At 42.6% G+C, this 19,278-nt stretch overlaps 1 protein-coding gene across 1 annotated transcript in view; it reads right to left on the reverse strand.

The window, feature by feature from the left end:
• The window catches only part of MCF2L2 (MCF.2 cell line derived transforming sequence-like 2), a 117,444-nt gene that overhangs the window by 7,809 nt on the left and 90,357 nt on the right, over positions 1–19,278 (reverse strand). The window contains exons 22-26 of the mRNA XM_041467836.1: positions 17,830–18,051; positions 16,371–16,463; positions 15,882–15,960; positions 12,741–12,813; positions 9,697–9,806 (exon numbers count right to left, since the gene is read on the reverse strand). Of these exons, the coding sequence (XP_041323770.1) occupies positions 9,697–9,806; positions 12,741–12,813; positions 15,882–15,960; positions 16,371–16,463; positions 17,830–18,051 (577 nt within the window). The remainder of the gene's footprint in view (positions 1–9,696; positions 9,807–12,740; positions 12,814–15,881; positions 15,961–16,370; positions 16,464–17,829; positions 18,052–19,278) is intronic.

Consider the following 19,278-nt stretch of genomic DNA (forward strand, 5'->3'; position numbering starts at 1 on the left):
AGCCACAGGGGATGCTGAGATCAGGCCATCTGTAGTGAGGGAAGCAAGGCATAAACCCCACACTTTGGGTGGTGCTGGGTGCCAGGATGGTTCAAAACATACTGTCAGGGGTCACTGGCAAAAGGAAATATTTTGCAAACAGCAAAACTACTTCTGCTGTCTCTAAATTGTTTCTTCCAACCTCTCTGTTCCTCTTCTGCTGGGAGTGCCATGGGGGATAGCTCTGATATTTGACCAGTTCCATCACTGACCTGTTCACTGGCTCTTCCTACCAAGTTTTTGTGCAGAACAACACAATGCTATGAAAGGAGTCCTCAGCACACATCTCTCTTCTGCCTGTCCTGCAGCAGAGGTACCTGGCTCCTTGTGTCCCCCTAGGGCAAATGGTCTGGGGAAGGGGAAGGCTAACAATGGAAGCTGGTGATCTTCCAGTGGCTGAGGAACAGCATCCCAATTTAACTCTTTGGTCCTGTTTATTAAACAGCAATTTATTAATCTGCTGCAACAAATTGGTGGAAATTCTGCTTGTCTGAAATGAAACACTGCACCTGAAATGGCTATTAATACACAGTCTAGCCTCCACTGTAGTCCTTATGCACGTAGCTCCTGCTCCTCTCATTAAGAGTAGACACCAACAAGGGAAGAGGGATGCAGGTGGAGGTGAAAAGGAGCCCCTTGGCTCCCTGCTGCTGCTCCCTATGGAAGGAGGCACAGCCAGGCAGAAAATCCAGATCCAGGTGACAGTCTAGAGCTTTACTTCCCAAAACAGGCAGAGAACTGGGAATTTAATTCAGGCCCATGCCTAGGTGAATATGAGTGCAGGGGACAGGCAAGGGAGTAACAACTGCCTTTGACCCAGTTATGCAGATAAACTGACCCCAAGCCCCTAATGGACTCCAGTGTCACCGACCAGCTGTGATGAGATGTGAATTCAGTGAATAATATCAAATGAGGTTTTCATGCAGGATGGAAATACTCCTACCTTCAAACCCCAGGGGAGTTGGGTCACTCTTTATTTCATGTCTCTTGACTTTAACTGCAGGAACAAGGGGACCTGTGTGGAGTTTATAGAGTCACAAGGCTGTAAATAGTGTTAAAGAAGAAACTTGCTTTCCTACCACCTAAAAACACTAACTACCTAACACTTTTAATTTCACCCAGAAGAATGACCAACCCCTGGGTTCTAGGTGGTGAAGATACACACTTCTGTGAAGTGGATAGGGAGCAGACCCCTTTTGTCAAAAGACATGGAGACATCACAACAAAAGAATCTGCTTCCCTTTGGGTCTCACAGATGTTGCCTCTCTCTCTTGCCCAGGAGATGGCACTAAGGCAGCAGACCCACAGTCCCAGCCTTCAGCCGTGAGCCTGGCAGGACACAGCCCACAAAGCCAACAATTCTGACCCACAGAAGTGGGGGACACCAGCCACAGGTCCGTGTGCAGCCCCTCTCCTGTGCCCGACTGCAGATGTGGGGGGAGCTGAACTGTCAGGAGGGAGGGTCAGACACAGCAGCAGCTGCAGCCTCAGAAGTGATGACCACAACACGCTGGCTAGGTCTGCATCTGGGCTGATGCTGAGACAAGACTCAGGCTTCACTTATTTTGTCATCTGAAATATTTTCTTAAAGCAGATGCTGTAACTAAAAAACTTAATTGAAAAGCACTGATTCTGTTTTCGAGCTTTGAAAGTCATTGCAGAAGTAGCTTTCTCAGTATCCCAAGAGATTGCCAACAGTCTTTTGGCAGACAGGATTCTAGGATAGGACTTTTTTAATATGAAACTGTAACAAATTTTAACTTTCATTGCAATTCACACATGCTCTCTTTGATACACCACACTAAAGAACAGCCCTTGGTTGCCCATTTTCTTTGTAGATATGTGCTTCTTTATGTTCCCCAGCTTTGAAAAGAATTATTAGGAAATAACTCGGTCTTCCCACAATTTAGCAACTGATCATGTATTTCTGAGTTGTTGCTGAGGGCAAAAAGCTGTAATAACCTCTTCTCATGTGCTATGCCCATCACTTCCATGTGAGGAGGTTCTAGTGCTGTGGTCTAAAGGTGCTGTCAAAGAAACATTTTTAGGTAGTGAGACTATCACATCCTTCCTCGGCCCATCAACCCCACTGTGCCCTCATTCCCTGACAGCCTCACTGCATGGGGCTCATATCCTTCACAGCTGTTGAGAAGGCAACAGACACTGAGCAACCTTCTTCCTGGCAAGTATAGAGCAAAGGTTTTTGTAAAAAATTAATTCTGCCCTTTTGTCTTCTATTTTGATTTGTGAATTGCCCTGAAAATCTTAACCTTGCAAATCAGTTCCTCCAGCCCACTCCAGGAACTGCCAAAAGGTAGTATATTCAGAATTCCATGTAAAACCATATGTTCTGTTGTCAAAATTATCCCTGATATGTAGGCTTATGTGCCCACAATGCTACTGGAAACCCTACATCAGCCAAAATTTAATCCAATTTTCATGGACACCAGCAACACTTTTTGAAGCCTACAATGGAGAAACTGGGAAGAGTCACTCTGTGTGCTGACAGCACACCTTAATACACATTCAAAATATCCTGGCCTGCCTCCCTGCAGGTGCTACACTGGTGCTGACTCTTCTACTGGAACCTCCTGCCTTTGCAAAAACTGAGCCTGAGGTGCTCACTCTGTGAGCAGCATTTGGCAGTGGATGTGCCAGGCAGCAGGCAGGGAAAGGGGGAGCTGAGCAAGCAGCAGGACAGTACCTTTGGTGACAGCAGAAGCATTAACTGTGGTGCTGATGGAGGAGGCTAGGGAAAAGCGACGGGTAACTTCTCTGTCCTTAGACTCTGGATCTGGGAGAACAGACAGATGCAATGCAGGGCAGGGTTAGAGGTTAATAAGCACTGGGGGTAAAAGATGTTCAAAGCAAAGCAGCAGCTGGAAAAGGGTAAAGAAAAGAAAGGTTGCTCCTCTAAAACAGAGAGAAAAAATACCCTCAACAAGGTGAAAAGCACAGAATGTGTTATTATGAACATATTTTCAAAGCAATTCCAATTGCACCAATTTTAATACTTCAGAAAAGAGCCATGCCAATTATTATTTTAGCAACCAACTAGTGTCCAAGTACAGCTACAAAACACAGAGAAATGAGCATGATGGCTGGAATGGGGCGTGTGTCTACAGATGAGGTTTGGATCATTTTAGACACTGAACTGCTTGTTCTGTGATGACTGACCTGAAATACACTGAAAAACAAGCATAAATGATGGTTTGGAGTTCACATTTGTCATTTCTAAAATTTAACTGTGCGAATGCCTGAAAATAATCTCTGAGTTTCTGTCTTTACCAGTGCAAACCAGCTTGGAGAAAGTGAAGGCTACATAGTGGTTTTTTGTTTCCTTATTTAGCATCCTGCCTTTTCTCTAAGTTTGCTCAGGAGTAAAGACAACGATTCCCCACATTTCACTATGAGATGTGCTGAAGTTGTGCCCACCCCAAGGAATATGAACTTGGCTCTACAAACCAGGATGGTAATGCTGACCCAAGGGTGGGGAGATGCAGGGTGCTTTGAGTGTGGACTTGGATACACTTTGGTGCCAGCCCTGGGACGGCTGCCCCAGAGATCTCTGCTCTGATGGAGTGCAGGATGCTGAAGTTTCTTCTCCAAACATCAGCATTTCTTTAACTAAAACACCAAAGTGATTATATACAACATTTTTCCTGCCTATCATATCCAGCCTAGGTAGACAACTCAGTATTTCTCTGAGAATCCATGCTCCACTGGCAGTTGATACCCAATCTTGTTTCCACCCTAGTTAGCTGGGGTATTTTATTGTTTAGACCTTCATTTTTATGTGCTCTGGACAGGAGCAGACACAGCAGACCTGAACCAAAGTACACTCAGCTCAACACACCATCCTTCACCATGGCCAAAACAAAACAAAAACCTTTAGACAAAGTGTTGAGGAGCAGGACAAGCTGATTGCAGACACTTCCCTGTTCCCTTCTCCCAGCTTCCAACCTGCCTCAGCAGCCAGCCCATGCAGTGCTGAGAGGCTTTGCCTGTGGCCACGACCACGGCCAGCCAGCCTGTCTGCCAGCAGTTCCCTCTGGCCAGGAGCAGGTCAGCCCCACAAAGTGAAGCAGGACATTGTGCAAGAGGTGTTCCACAGGAATCTCAAGTAACCAGACCCAGCAAGGCTTTGAACTCAGAGCACCTACAGCTGAGCTCTTCCGAGCTGTGCTTCACTGCCTGGAACACTGAATGCAAGGCAAGACACTTCAAATGACAAGAAAAACTCAGATTAAAAAGTAAAAGAGGCTCCAAACAAAATTGTAAATCTAGACTCACAAAAATTAAGGAATTATTTCTGAAAGTTGTGTTCTGTCATTGATTTTCTTGAGTCACAAGATTTAAAATCCACTTATTTTTATATTCAGGCATTGAACTTTGCTTGTACATCTTGGATCTCACTACTACATGAAGTCTTAATCTTGTAGCTAGAATCTTACAGCAGTGCTGACTCTTGGTGCATTCTTATCTACTTGATCACATTATAATTTAATGCTTCTGTATTTCTGCTTCTATGCTTTCACCTTGGTTCTTCCTCCATTGATGCTCACCCTCTCCATCACTGCATACTAACCCTTTGTCTCACAGAGGAAATATTATTTATCAGAACAGGACAAAAGCCACACAAAAACAATAAAGGGAGTAATTACAGTACCTTTTCAGAAAGTGATTGAAATTAATCATTCAATTTAATTTCTATTCACATTTCTTTGTTTCCTCTAAAGTCTCTTCCCTGTACAGCTTTCACAGGAACTTGCAATGCTCTCTGTTCACGGATATCTACTAAACATTTATGCACAAATACCCAAAACAGAGCATTTTACAGTGTCATATAACATAATTAAGTGGAATAAAACCCCAGATCTCCTGAATTCTGGTTCCCCACTAGGCCACAGCTGAACAATATTTGAAAAAAGAAAGACTTCCAACCAATGAATGATTTCACACATGAAAATCTCATGTAGCACAACAGATGCGATACTCTTTTTCTTCAAGCCTGTAAGCTGCTGAAAGAAGTTGAGTTGATCACTTAAAACCAGTTCACACTTTGACCCTTGAGAGAAACTGGAAACAAATGTTATTTGCACTGTGCTCCAGTAAAAGACCCAGCCAGCCAGCCCAGAGGCTGCCTTGCCAATGCTGCTCTGGGAGCAATTTTTGGTGACAGTGTCTTTGAGCAGAGGAGCCACTTGTGTGCACCAGAAAGGAGCGTTTGGGTGAGATGCAGCAGCACTTTAGGAAACGGTGATGGATGGCACCATGGGATGGAGAGAACATTGTGGGAGTGCAGGAGACAGATGGCCTGAGACCAAATGCTGCATGGGTGATTTTACCTTTGGGTGGAGCTCTGCGGTTGGAAAGACCTTGCAATGTGAATCGCTTTCTAGCAAGCGCTGTGCGCTCAAGGTTAAGGCTGCTGGAAGCATCAACTAGGAGAGAGAGGGAGAGGGAAGAGAAATAAGGAAGGAAGGGACAGCTGTTCAGCTTATGGCAAAGGAAAGGTTAGCACTGGATGACAACTAAAAAGAAATCAATAAATTTTGATTCAGTTCAAGCCTGAGCAAGAGCTAATCAATCAGAAAGGTGACATGAGGTCAGGGTGAGTAAACCAGCTGAACCAAACAGAGCCCCTGGGTTGAGTTTGGCTCACTGAGTTTTAATGGAGAAAACAACAAAACAAAACAAAAGAATAACAGGCGAAGGGAGGTAGCTCTCATCAAAGGAAAATACAATTTAGCAGCAAGCTAGTGCCTTCTGTTATGGAAACACATCATTGGTTGGAGCACTGAGTTGTAGGGAGAAACAAGAGAAGAAGCCTTGCAGTGTTGGGAGCAAATTAAGGAATTATTTCTGAAAGTTGTGTTCTGTCATTGATTTTCTTGAGTCACAAGATTTAAAATCCACTTATTTTTATATTCAGGCATTGAACTTTGTTTGTACATCTTGGACCTCACTACTACATGAAGCCTTAATCTTGTAGCTAGAATCTTACAGAAGTGCTGACTCTTGGTGCATTCTTATCTACTTGATCACATTATAATTTAATGCTTCTGTATTTCTGCTTCTATGCTTTCACCTTGGTTCTTCCTCCTTTGATGCTCACCCTCTCCATCACTGCATACTAACCCTTTGTCTCACAGAGGAAATATTATTTATCAGAACAGGACAAAAGCCACACAAAAACAATAAAGGGAGTAATTACAGTACCTTTTCAGAAAGTGAGGACATGCAATTGTTGGGAGCAGTCCCACTTCTGCAATCCAGCACTGCCACTGAAGAGTCTGCCCTCACCAGGTACACCTTCAGCCTTACCTGCTGAAACCTTTCTAAAGCCTCTGAAGCTTGCAGAGAGTCATGCAATTGATCTCCTGATTTGCTGGGATGTAAGGATACCATGCCAGCAAAGCTCATATGCCAGGCTCCTGCATGAATAATCAGCCATGCTGTCTGACAGCTGCCTCTGCAGAGATCAGTCACAGATGGATCGAGGTCCTGAGGCTCTGAGCTTGAAAGATACTCAGTTACTCACATTGCAGGAAACAGGTGGACCTAGATCAAACCCCCAGATCCACACATTCCTGCCAACTCCTCCATCTGCTCCTTTCTTGGTGTGGGCAGATAACACCCACAAGGTTTATGGCAAAGGAGCAGGAGAAAAACCATGTGTTGGGTGCCTGCTTCTGAACCTTGGGATTTAACCAATAGATTTTCCTCCTCTGTCACATAAAAATCCTTAGAGGGACAAATGAAGACCAAAAGTACAAAGGGAACACAGAGAGACAGTGAATCCACACTGACAGACAAGCAACAGACAGATAAGCTGTGCTTCCAAAGGAAAGTGCATCCCATCACTTCCTGATTTGCAGCCAAGGTAGTCCAGGATCCGAGGTGCCTGCATGCATAGGTGGGCGTGACAGGAACAGAGGAACAGAAGAATTATGTCACTGTGGTTGAGCTCCTTCTACCCAGTGCCAGCTCTGGGCCAGGCAGGTGATCTGGTGAGGAGCTGCTCCCGAGCAGCAGCTTCAGCTTTGGCTGCCTTTGGCTTCCAAACAGCCTGTGTTGGCCATTCCCTGCCATGGCTGCTCCCATTGCCAGGCAATCTTTGTACAAATACTGTAGCTTATAAAGAATTTAAAACTGGTATGTAAAATATATTTACTTCCTGATTTCTTAGGGCAAGAAAATCCAGAGCATTTAATTGTCAGAGAGTCCCACAGGGAGTACAAGAGTGCAGGTGCAGAGGGGTGGGCTCCTGTGTTCTTCAGCTCTGCAGTTGAATCACTTCACTGAGGGACCCCTTTGCATTTCACAAGTACCCACAGCCTTTCTGCACCAGCAAAGCATTGGTCTCTAAAGTCATGTTGTTTCCACCTCAGTCATTCAAACCTTTTCCTTCATATTGCAGGTATACCAAATAACCCTGGAAATTATTTCCAAACATAATAAGAACCAGGTCCTGATGGGCAGCAGGTTGAACGAGAGCCTGAAATGCATACTTGTGGCAAAGAAAGCCAACAGCATCTTGGGCTGCATCAGGCAGAGCTGTGCCAGCAGTTCCAGGGAGGTGACATTTCCCCTCATCTCAGCACAAGAGACACCCTCCTGGGCTCCTCAGGACATGGGCATACTCCAGTGAAAATCCAGTGAGATGCCATGAAGATCATTAAGGGATTGCAGTAGCTGACATGAGGAGAGTGAAAGAGCTGTGATTGCACAGCCTGGAGAACAAAAGATTCAAGAGGATCTTAGAAAGAAGATGGAGCCAGATGCTTCTAAGTGGAGCAAGTGAAAGGATGAGAGAGGCAATGGGCACAAATTGAAATATGGGAAATTCCATTTAAAAATGTGAGAAACCCTTTTTACTGTGAAAGGGGTTAAGCCTAGGACAGTGTCCCCATGGCAAATTATGGAGTCACCATCCTTGGAGCTGTTCAGAACCTAAATGGACATGGCTGTGAGCAGCTTGCTGCAGCTGACCCTGCTTCGAGCAGGGCAGTCAGACATGGGGGTCCCCAGAGGTTCCTGCAGGATTTGCTCCTCTTTTATCTCAAGGCAGTGACTCCACCAGTCAGGTCCACACAAAACACTGGTTTACATGTAGAAAACTCTGCCACATCCACTTATCAATAAGAATAACAAAACTGAAATAGCTTGGCAATAGTACCCTCCACTTCTGTACTGCAGAAACTCCCCAGTATTTTAAAATAATCGGTGTTCACATTAACTACACCGATATTGGAAGCATTTTACAAGCAGTAGGTGGCACAAAAGAGACAGTTTTGGCAGAGCCCCAGGCTCTGTGCCGGGTGTTGGGACATTTTTGTGTTCAGCCCCTTGCAGAGCCCCAGCCGTAGGTGCCTTACAGGGACACAAACTCGAGTTTTGGTGGGACATCTGGAGCTGGAGGGCATTTTGCTGGCTCTGCAGAGCGAGGTGTGCAGCTCAGGATACACAGGACACTCGAATCACCAAAGAATGGACTCACTGGCCAGCCCTGCAGGAAGAGCCACCCACCAGAGGAAGAGGATGCTCTGGGCTGAGCCGGTGGGATCCCAGCCAGAGCCCTGAGGAGCTGCTCATGGGAAAGCAGAAGACAGAAGAATGACAATCAGCAGGAATGTGAGCCCTGTTCCCACATCCCACACTCTTTAGTAAGCTGGACAGTTAGAAACCATCAGTAATCTCCCTGGATTTCTTTTTTTTTAAAGGGGTTTATAAATTTAAAAGGAAAAGCCACTTTTCCACTTCTTGAATCAGGAAAAAAGTCTAAATGTTTTAAAAATAAAATTTTACTGAAAAAGAATTTTAAGATTGGGTTTCTTAATGAAGAATCCAAAACTTTTTTCCCAGCATGAAAACCTAATGCAATTAAAAATCTTTTGGTGAATAGCCTATTTTTCCAACAGAGATATTCCATTTTCGTTTTAAATATATTTATAAAGGGGCTGCCACTTTATGCCTCATTTGGGCATGTCTTAAGACCTCAATTTTCTTTTTTCATATTAGTAGAAAATTCTTTGTTCAACATAAAGAAATACTGCCTAAAAGAGAAACTGTTATCAAAAGATTTTCTCTTCCTGCTGTCAGATGAGATTCTGTTTCTTTATAGTGTTTATTTTAACTTCTGTTGTATAGAAGATCTGTTGTACTTATGGCCTCAAATAATGGAGGGACTTTCTGTGACTGCCTGTGGGTTTATTTACTGTACACCTGAGGAGAACTGATATACACAGAGAAGGCAAAAAACTGTCCTTGACTTAAACAAAGAAATCAGTTAGCAAAGTCTGTAGAAAAAAAAAATAGATTAAGTATGTCTAGAAGTTAACTTCACCAGGGTGCAGAAGGTTAAAACATATATGCTACTGTCCCCTAAGTTCTATTTTTAAACAACATAAGTTGTATAAAGAGTACTATAAACCATCAAAACTCAGACTTAAAAACCCTAAACTGGTAATGTCTTTTGGTACTCACAAATTTTCATGGTACAGTCATTCAGCTTTGCAGCTTTTTTTTTTTTTTTTTTTTTTGGATGTTGGGTTGAAACAACGTAGATTTAAAGTATCCTCATCAAACTCCAGAAATATGTGCAAATATAAAAATATTACCCTTTAGAAGCAAAATCTCTGTGAGAACTCCTACCTCTCTTTTGTCTGGCGCTGGGACTGGAATTCCTATTTTTATTGTTTGATGCATCCACATTTGATGTCTCAGATTTGTTTTCATATATACTTGATGACTTCCTGCTATACCTTGGGACAAAAGAAATACAGAAATAGTAACATTCCTGGTAAACATCTAATAAAGCACTGAATACTATGCATTCTTTTTTACCCTCAGACATGGAAGCCTAAGGAACAAAGGGCTGGTTTTAAAATGCTGTGTGCTATAAAAGCCTGCATCTGTGCAGGCATGTGTGTTGGGGAAAACCCATCCTGCCTCCTCTCCACACAACACAGTGAAGGCTGTGTTTTATCAGAGTTGAGAAGGGAAAAATGGAGAAACAAGCTGGTTGTCTGCACAAGTTCTTTTTGCAAGTGCAGCAGATTTGAAAGGGTTGGCGTGGGAAGCCAGGTAAGAAAAGACAACCCAGATTTTCCTTCCTTTGCAGCATAAATACATTTGTCTCCAGGAGACAAAGGGATAATGGATGGTTATGCAGAGGTCATACCATGCATAAGCAACATATGAATTCTATTTGCTTCCCCAACTTCTGTTTCTTCTGCTCTTTGCAGCATGAATCCCATTGGGATATCCCTGTCTGCAGCTGAATCACAACGGGGAGGATCCACCTTGACAAACCTGCCCAGGTACTGGCCTTGGGTGATGGGATGGACCCCCCTGTCTCTGGTTTGTAGGACATTCAAGTTGCAAGGTTTTCTTGTGGTTCTTTGCAAATGTCTGGTGGTTTAATTTGGGTGTTTGACTGTTATCTTTGGCAGACTGCTCCACACAAATCATTGTATCTACACATTTGAAATACTCTTTGCCAAAGTGCTTGTTATTGACATGTATCAGCAATTAAACTGCTGCTTGCAATTAACATGTGAACTGCTACACTTAACATTCACAGGGCTCGTTCTGCTGTAAGGGAAGGTCCAAGATATCATTAACAATTTAAAAACATTTTAAATACTAGAGATTTGTAAATACCTTTTCTAAACATAAGGCAGTCCAGGACTCATTGTTTTGCATTTGAACTTCTGACCTGTTTCTGATGGAATCTTAGCAAGGTCTCTGTTACCTCCTGTACTAAATCAAAATGTGATTTTGCAGCCTAATATCGGGTACAAAATGGGGCTCAAAATAAACATGGGAACAAATCCAAAGCACACTCACATTTCCTTATTCTTTTTCCTCTCTTTCTTCCCAGCTAGGCTGGGATAACTGTGAAACATGCAGCTGACAGAGTTAAAGATTTACAGCTGTGAGAAAGACACCAAGAAAATACACGAGCTTTTCTGAAACGGCATCTGCAGCCAAATTCCAAGAGTTTGTGTTTATCCATGTTCACGGGATATTTTTACATGGATGTATGACTGCATCAGTCATTTCCAACAAAGCAGATAGTTAAGCAGTTAGAACAATAGACTATATAAGTGTGATGTGTTTAAATAGATTAGAAAACAATACAAAGGGATCATTTCATTATCAGTTAAATGCAGCAGCCATCCCTTGAGAGAGATACAGCAGCAATAGATACCACAGGGCATCCCATTTTTGGATTAAACAGTGAACTTTGTGGAAGAACTTGGAGAGAGAGAATTGAAATAGATTGAACAGGACTTAGGACACTCAATAGCTGCCTGTATTAAGGACACTGGCTCTAAGTGTCCCTTTTCCCAACACCTCAGCTACAATCCCAAGTCAGGCCTGCCTTATCTCATGGAATTGCAGTCCCAAGTGATGTTCGTGGCACAAAAACAGTAAAGGGGATAGTCTTTGTCATGGGACAGATACAGCTTGGGGAGGGGAAAGCATCCTGCAAACAGATTTCCCCAATGTCACAGCAGAGGTTTGACAATTCCCAACAAACAGCAGAGTCACTGTCACACATGGGCAGCCTGGAGTAGGTGTTTGTTGGGTAGATAACATGTCAGTGATTAATCTGCCTCCTTCTGCTGGCAGAGCACTGGTGGTGCTGGCTGCTCTTTATCAAATGCTGTCTCCACTGGCCTCCAGCACCTCTCACAGCTGGGGCTGCTTGGTCATGTCAGCCACGAGCACAGACTGTGCTTGATGCTGCAATTCTGCTGCCCTAGCTTATCTTGGGGACATATATTACAGATAACAAACTTTGTGCCATTCATCACAGCCCACAGCATTGTTTCATGAAGACTCACTGAAGCATCTTTCATGAAGACTCACTGTATTCTTCCTGTTCCTATAATAACCCAGCATTTGGAGCAGGAGCATCTGACCTCTCCTTTTTTGGCACAGCTGGCAGAGTGAGGACAACAAACACTTCATTTTTCCTTTGGTTTAATCCACTCTAGGACAAATAGCTGATCACATGGCATTTCTTCCTGGAGTTAATTTTCTGCTGACATATTTGGTCTATAATTTCTGCTCTGGAAAATCTCACTTTAAGAGCCTTATAAGAAGGACACACATCTGGATTCTTCTGAAACATTTTTGTGATTGGACTTCATATCTTAACTGGAATATTTTTCTTCTATCCTCAAGGTGGTTCTGCTGAAAGATTTCCACCCTTGAACCCTAAAAAAAGCAAATTAACCAAGCCTAGAGAAAATATGGTGCAGGATTAATAGCACTACATCTGTTTAATATTTCTTGCATTGAGTTGTACAATTCTCAAAGGCTGGCTGTTACCTGGGATCTCCTGGCTTGGTTGATCCTGCTAAAATTTTACAGTGAAATCCCATGGCAACTTACATTAAACTTGCCCAGCAACTGGGTTATTACAAAACTTTGCTGACTGCTCCATTTAAGATCCTGGAAATGTTCCAATACTTTTTGTCTGAATTTGAGTTAGTCTTTGAAATTAATTCTGCATTGTAATATTACTTCTCTCTTGAGCAAACCTTTATCTGTGTTTATTTATCTTTAAAGAATTTGAAATCAATTGAAGGAAGCTAAACACAAAACCCTATGAATTTATGTACTGCAAAAGCACAAATGCAAGACAAAACATGGCCCTGATATGTCAAGGCAGCTGTGGTTACCTGCTTGCATTAGAGGAATCCATTGGTGCATGATACACACTCTCAGTGATTCTTTGGTGCAGTTGACTTGCTTCTGTTAAAGAAAAAGTAAAAAGAAGCTGCTCCAAAATGTTTCAATTGCTTCTGTTTTTATGTAGAAGGTGGGAGAGAGAAACAGGAGAGGAGAGATTTTGACTGCCACTGCAATCAAAATTGAATGCTTGTACTCGAAGAGAAAGGCATATTAAGATCTTAATGAAACCTTTTAGCTCACCAAACAACTCACATTTTTTCACCACAAAAGACATTTCTTTCCCTACTGCCTTCTCTTTTCTCAATACCTCTTCCTAGCTAACTGCATGATATCGATCTAGAGAATGGACATAATGGTCTTTTTCCCAGAATACAAGTTTTGTGGTTCACAGCTTTGTCTGGATTTAGCAACACATGTCCATCAGTCCTTTTGCATACTCAGCCACATGGCAGAATATATCCCCATCTCTCTGCAGAATGATTTTGTCAGCATCCTGGACAAACAATAAGTAATCAGAAAATGTTATATATGCCACTTGTTCACTCTTTTTGATGGGCCACAAGGTAGCAACAGACTTGTACTTTGTCCAGTAAACGCTGAGTGAAGAAAAATTATAAGACAGCTGCTCAGCCTGGATTTCAGGGCCAGGAGAGTCAGACACTGAGAACTGAGGAAGCAATGGAAGGAGCTGCTTTCAAACTCTCACATTGCTGAGATCCCTGGGCTATTTCACTCTGAAAAAGATGAACCTCTTATCAGTGAAAGAGAAGTGACAAGGGCACGGGGCAGTGCTGAAAGGACTTAAACTCAAGTCCTTTGTTGGTGGGGTAGAAATGCCCATGCTGGCTGGGGAGTGGGAAGTCGCTCCACTCCTGGGTCTGGCAACTGATTCACGGCCTTACACAAATCTCTTGAGCTGTATCAGTAATTCCTTTGCCTGCAGGAGACAGCTGCGTTCTTGGGGATTGATGGATCAAGGTGTTGCCCAAAGCCTCGTTAGCACTCTCTGCTCACTGCAGTGTCTGACAGGGTTGGGTACACACAGAGTGTTTGGACATGAGTGACCCATATTTTAAACTATTTATCCCATCCTGTGGCCACCTTCTCTGCCCCTCACTCATTCACCTCAGCTGGTTCCTTCCAACATTCCAACCCCCTGTGCAATTCCTAACTACAGTCATTAAAAACAGCCAAACAAACAAATATATCCCTCTTCCTTCTCCCATCGCAATGCTCAGTTGTAAAAATATGCAGTCTTGGATTAAGGCCTGTTCTTTTGTGAGTCATTAAAAAAAGAAACTTCAAAACCACAGGCCAAAGCATGTGCTTCCTGACACCAGTTATTGTAGTAAGGGGTTTGATTCATGTGACCATTTGGGAACAGGCAATGGGAAGAGTTGCAATAGCAAATGAGATACAATTTACATCCTCTGACTGCTGTTCTGCTGGATTCCCAATAAAGGAAAGCTTGACTATATTCATAGAGTAGGATGAAAGTCACCCTTGGATGGTCTTGAGACCAGACTGAATAAAGTCTTGAGTAACCTTGTTTAACCAATAACTGACTCTGTTCTGAGCAGAACCTTGGACTGTGATGTCCTGAGGTCCCTTGAAACCTGAAATATTCTAGAATGGTACAATCTTAGGGTAAAACAATAAAGAACATCCAAATATAAATGCTTCAATCAGTCTTGATTCCTATATTTTTCTCTGGAAAATGCAAAGCAACTCTAATAGGTAATAGATCTTGTATGCTATAGAGATTTCACAAATGCTCATCTGGGTAACATACAAGCTTAATTTCCTTTGCCTAGAAACACAAATAGAGGACTAGCACTCTATCCTATTAAATATGTACATTTTCTCCATTAGCAACTCTTTGTGGTAGCCTAAGTAACCAGCTTTTATACTTCAGAAGCAAATATTACAAACCATATCAGAAAGTGTCTAGATCCAGTCCCAAAACTGCACTAACAAGAATCTTGAGGTCTTTCCTCAGCAGTTCCTGGTGAACTAATCACAGTAAAATTCAGAATAAAAAGTATAAAGGATGAAGACAAGATCAGGAACACAAGACCAGAGTAGTAAACATTGTAAATAAGTGTATTGTTATGGGCTGGATTCAATTGCTGAGGCTAACATTCGTAATTGTTTCCTTGTACCTAAGGAGGATGCAAGAACTTATTGTCTTTGTGAAACAGGCAATTAAAGACCTCTAAAGTTAAAGCACAGACACAGGTTTCCACCTTGGACAATTTTGCTTAGGAATCTAAAGGATGTGGGTGGAGAGGCTTTGCTGACCTTGCTTTAAAGAGAGATGAGTGTATGAGAGATGCAGAAAATGACAGACCAAGGTGAGAGGCAATGCCAAGGTTCAGGAAAAGTCTGGGGGGTTTTTGTCCTAAGAGAATAAATAGAATAGCATCTATGATAGCTATCATCACTATGTTCTTTTACTATCTGAAATAACCTGACTGAATTTTGTCTGTCTGGGATTCAATATCTTATATAAAAAGGGTGTCATTATCTTAGGTACTTAGGAGGCTTCAATCATTCACAGTGTTGAACACATCACAAAGCACCTTCATAGTGACATCTCTGAGAGAGGGAAATGTCATGAGCCATGTTTTACAGGGAGGTCATTAGGATGGAAAGATGGAACAACCGGCATTTAGAACATAAGGTGAGAGGTGACTAGATTTAAAACAAAAACCCTTAAAGCCCAAACAAAATAAAGCAAACACTAAGACAGAGGAGCAGTTGCTGTGTCCAGTCACAGATGTGGAAGGAGATCTGATCCAGGAGACACAGAGAACACACCCCATCTCCTCACATGCTGAGGTAAAAGGATGCTTCTGGAGTTGTGGCTTGAGAGGGAAACAGAGGAAAACCATGTTCCTGGGACTAACTGTGAATGGAATAGTTATTCCTGTCACTTATAAAAGTCCAAGAAATTTTCTTTGATCAGAACATGGCTTTAAATCCCAGCAATGCTGCAACTGCCCAGCTGGTCCTTGCTGGCTTCACTGGGGGTACTGGCTGGCACTGTGAGCTGTCCCAGCCCCACATTGTCACACACAGCTACAGGGGGAAGGACTCATTCCCAGCTGCTGCTCTGTGAGCCCTACCTCTGCATGCCTCCAGCTGTCCTGTCAGGACTTTGCGGATCTCTGAAATCCAGGTGTTTTTCAGCTCAACAGAAGATGCCTGAGAACAAAAGAGGACAAGGCAAAGCAGATCCAGTTAAAACATGCTGCCAATCAATCACTGTGCTGTCCGGACCTACACTGGCTCTCAGTTTTGCGGATTGGATCACTGTGGCCAGCTTTGAGCAAAGCAGATGCTCCTCAAGGTGGAAAAGTTACCACAAATCCAAAGTTCTGTCCTTGCTTTTCTGTCCAGCATTCCAAGGAATTTTCCATTACTTTATTTCTTCTTTTGGTCAAAATCCTGACCATTTTCACAATAAATTAGCCATTTCAGTGCCTTGGAAAGTGCTTCAACAATGAAGCTTTCAATGGCTATTGTTTCTGGAGTGTACAGGACAGTGAGCATTCTTAAAAACAATTCAATTGAAAGAAAGTATAGCCCTTGGAGACAAAAAGGATTGTCATTACCTGAATGATATAGACTTCTTCTCTGCCATTATACCAGATCTCAAACTTCTTATTATCCCCTTTTACATTTTCTGTAATGCCCACAGTGCTCATCTGTTTCAAAATAGAAAACAAGAAGTTGGAATCTGGAAAATATCAATAGTCTTTAAACTTGATCCTCTGAGAAGCATTTTTAAAAGGCTGCATTCACTTCTGACACCTTTGGGAGTCATTAAAAGTAAAATTCAGAGGAAGTTATTTCTTAATATCTAATTTGTCGTTCATCCTTTTGATTACTAAAGGGAAAAAGAATGTTCAAAATTAACCCAAGCTAATGTCTGATCTTGAATTTATCCTCATTTCTTTTATTGCTTGATCTGTGGATCAGTTTTCAACCCCATCCTGGCTCTTGTTCACCTTGACAAATTTTCAGCTTTAGGAAGATGTTTTTTCACTTGCTGTCACTGACCTGTTGAGGTGGGAGAGAAAGAGGGATGAAATAGGGCTTTGTGAGTTTTAATGACCAGTCTGAAAATCCAGAAGACACAAAAAACCTGAAGAAAAAGATTCTCGATTTCTTAAATGAAAAATTCTTAATCAGTCTTGAAGTTCAGCTGCTACTAACCAGCTTCTCATCTTATTACTGCATTTGTTCATGCCTCTTGTTCACATTCACAAATTCTAGATTTCTTAAATGGAAAATTCTTAATCAGTCTTGAAGTTCAGCTGCTACTAACCAGCTTCTCATCTTATTACTGCATTTGTTCATGCCTCTTGTTCACATTCATATAAGCATTAATTTAAAGATTTAGACAGTGTTATGCCACCATTCCTTCTGTCTCTACAGGAAGAAACTTGAAATGTTTATGTGAATTGGTTCAAGCCTTGAAGCAGGTTCTGTTACAATTCCTGTCTGGGTGCCCTGAAATAAGTTTGGAACATTACACTTGATGATCTGTGTTAGCTGGTTAAAGTCACACCAATGTGCTTAGAGGGAAAATGTGGCCTACTTGTGATTGCCACCTTAAAATGTCCTGACTCATATCTGGAAATTTCACTCTTGCAAATAAAAGGGCACTTCTACTACACTGATTCATCTGTAGGTGTTACTGCCACAGAATATGTCTGCTCAGCTGTGCCAATAGTAAAACTTGCAATAGAACTGCACCTGGAGGATGCCCCTAGGCAGAACAATGACAGATGCAGGTCCATTCAGTCTGGCTTCTCTTTATGGGATGCTGGGCAAGATCACACAAGGTGCCCCTTTGTATCAAGCTGCAAAGAACAAGGTTCACATCTGCAGTTGCAGGATGTATAGCTTGGTCTTGCTCCAGCCCAAAACTAAATGGGAGCTGTCATTTATTCAGGGTGCAAAACAGCTCCAGATATGTGCACCTTCTTCAAATCCCCATATGGACACATCCCTGTCGGTGAGAACACCAGACTTATTTCCCTCCCCCACCATTACTGCATTTATTACCTTTAATGAATTTTTAAAGCTGTATGAAGCTGTCTTCTCGTGGCCATCCGTGTTCTCCTCCCGTTTCTTGCAGAAAAGTAGCATCTTTGTATAGAGGAAGAGGTGTCTCTGCATTGGTTTGAATCTAGCCAAGTCCTTCACCTTGTTGTGCCCCTTCTTGTGGTCAGTCCATACGTTGAAGGAACCTTGCATCAACAGCTTGCCAAGCTCACTGACATCCCCCTAGCAAGCAGGGAAAAGAGAGAGCATACATCACATTCAAACCAGGGTAGTCCCAGGCACAATTAATTGCTCTGGTGGTGTTTGAGGTTCCAGGCAGAGGAATTCCTTGTGTTGAAGAGTGCACATGTCCCTCTGCTAAGCCTGTGTGGTTTCTTCCCACAACCATTAACTCACCAGTTTCCATGCCCACAATTCCCAGTTTGTCTCCCCAATCATAGTCAGCATTTAAGGTCCGTCTCAGGATCTCTTTGGATGTGACACAGAGGCTGTCCCCTCTGGTGATCTCAGAGGAAGCTTCTTCTGACAAAAACTGGGTTTCAAGGCCCCTGACTCCAAGGCAGCAGGAAGGGCCAGTGCAGTCCAATACCCAAACAAAGGCTTTGACTCTGGAAGATCTAGTTTCAGTTTCCACTCCTGTACAAGCTTCCTCCATCCCTGGGCAAAACCTTGAAAGAGCTTAGATGCCTGAAGTCACAGATCAGTGCCTAGAGCTGTGTAGGTATGCAATTCCCTCCTTCAAAACTGTCTTTACAAGCTTTGTCAATAATTTCTTGGCTCACCATCTGCAAACTATGCAACACTGCACAGCCCTGGGCAAAGAGGGAGTGAATGCACCAAGGAGCCATAAAAGCACCTGAGGGAGAGTGAAACTAGGCAGGAACAAGACCTTTCTAAATTAAAGCTCTTGTATGAAGACCACTGATGGGAAAATACTTCAACTGATGTAAATATTTAGCTCAGATGTCACCAGAACAATCCCATGTTAAGAGTGGAGGAATGTATGTATATAAGACATGGCAATGCCTATATGGTAATGGGATTCAACAAATTATGATAATCATAACTATCTTAACACAAGTTTTCCTAGGAATGCTTTGTATAATAAGTTGAGGGAATAATCCCAGTGCATTATTAAAGTACTTACTTTCAACATTTGCATGTTCTGTTGATTGTAAGGTGAAGATGTTGACTTCAAGTGGGAATGTCTCATTTCTTATACTAAGAATTGCAACCTGCTCTCCCCTCTCACTCCCCCTCCTCTACCCTACATTCAACTGCAAAACCAGAGCTTTACTAGGTACTTCTACACTCTGTATCAGGATATTATTAGACTCTCCAAACCATTCAGAAACCCTCAGCAATTTAGATAAGTCTGTCATCTTTAATATCTAGACCTCGGTACTTCCTTTGTGCATACAGGACTGTGGGTGTTTGTATCTGTAGGTG

The sequence above is a fragment of the Pyrgilauda ruficollis genome, unplaced genomic scaffold, assembly GCF_017590135.1.
Source record: "Pyrgilauda ruficollis isolate IOZ18807 unplaced genomic scaffold, ASM1759013v1 scaffold21, whole genome shotgun sequence".
Lineage (NCBI taxonomy): Eukaryota > Metazoa > Chordata > Aves > Passeriformes > Passeridae > Pyrgilauda > Pyrgilauda ruficollis.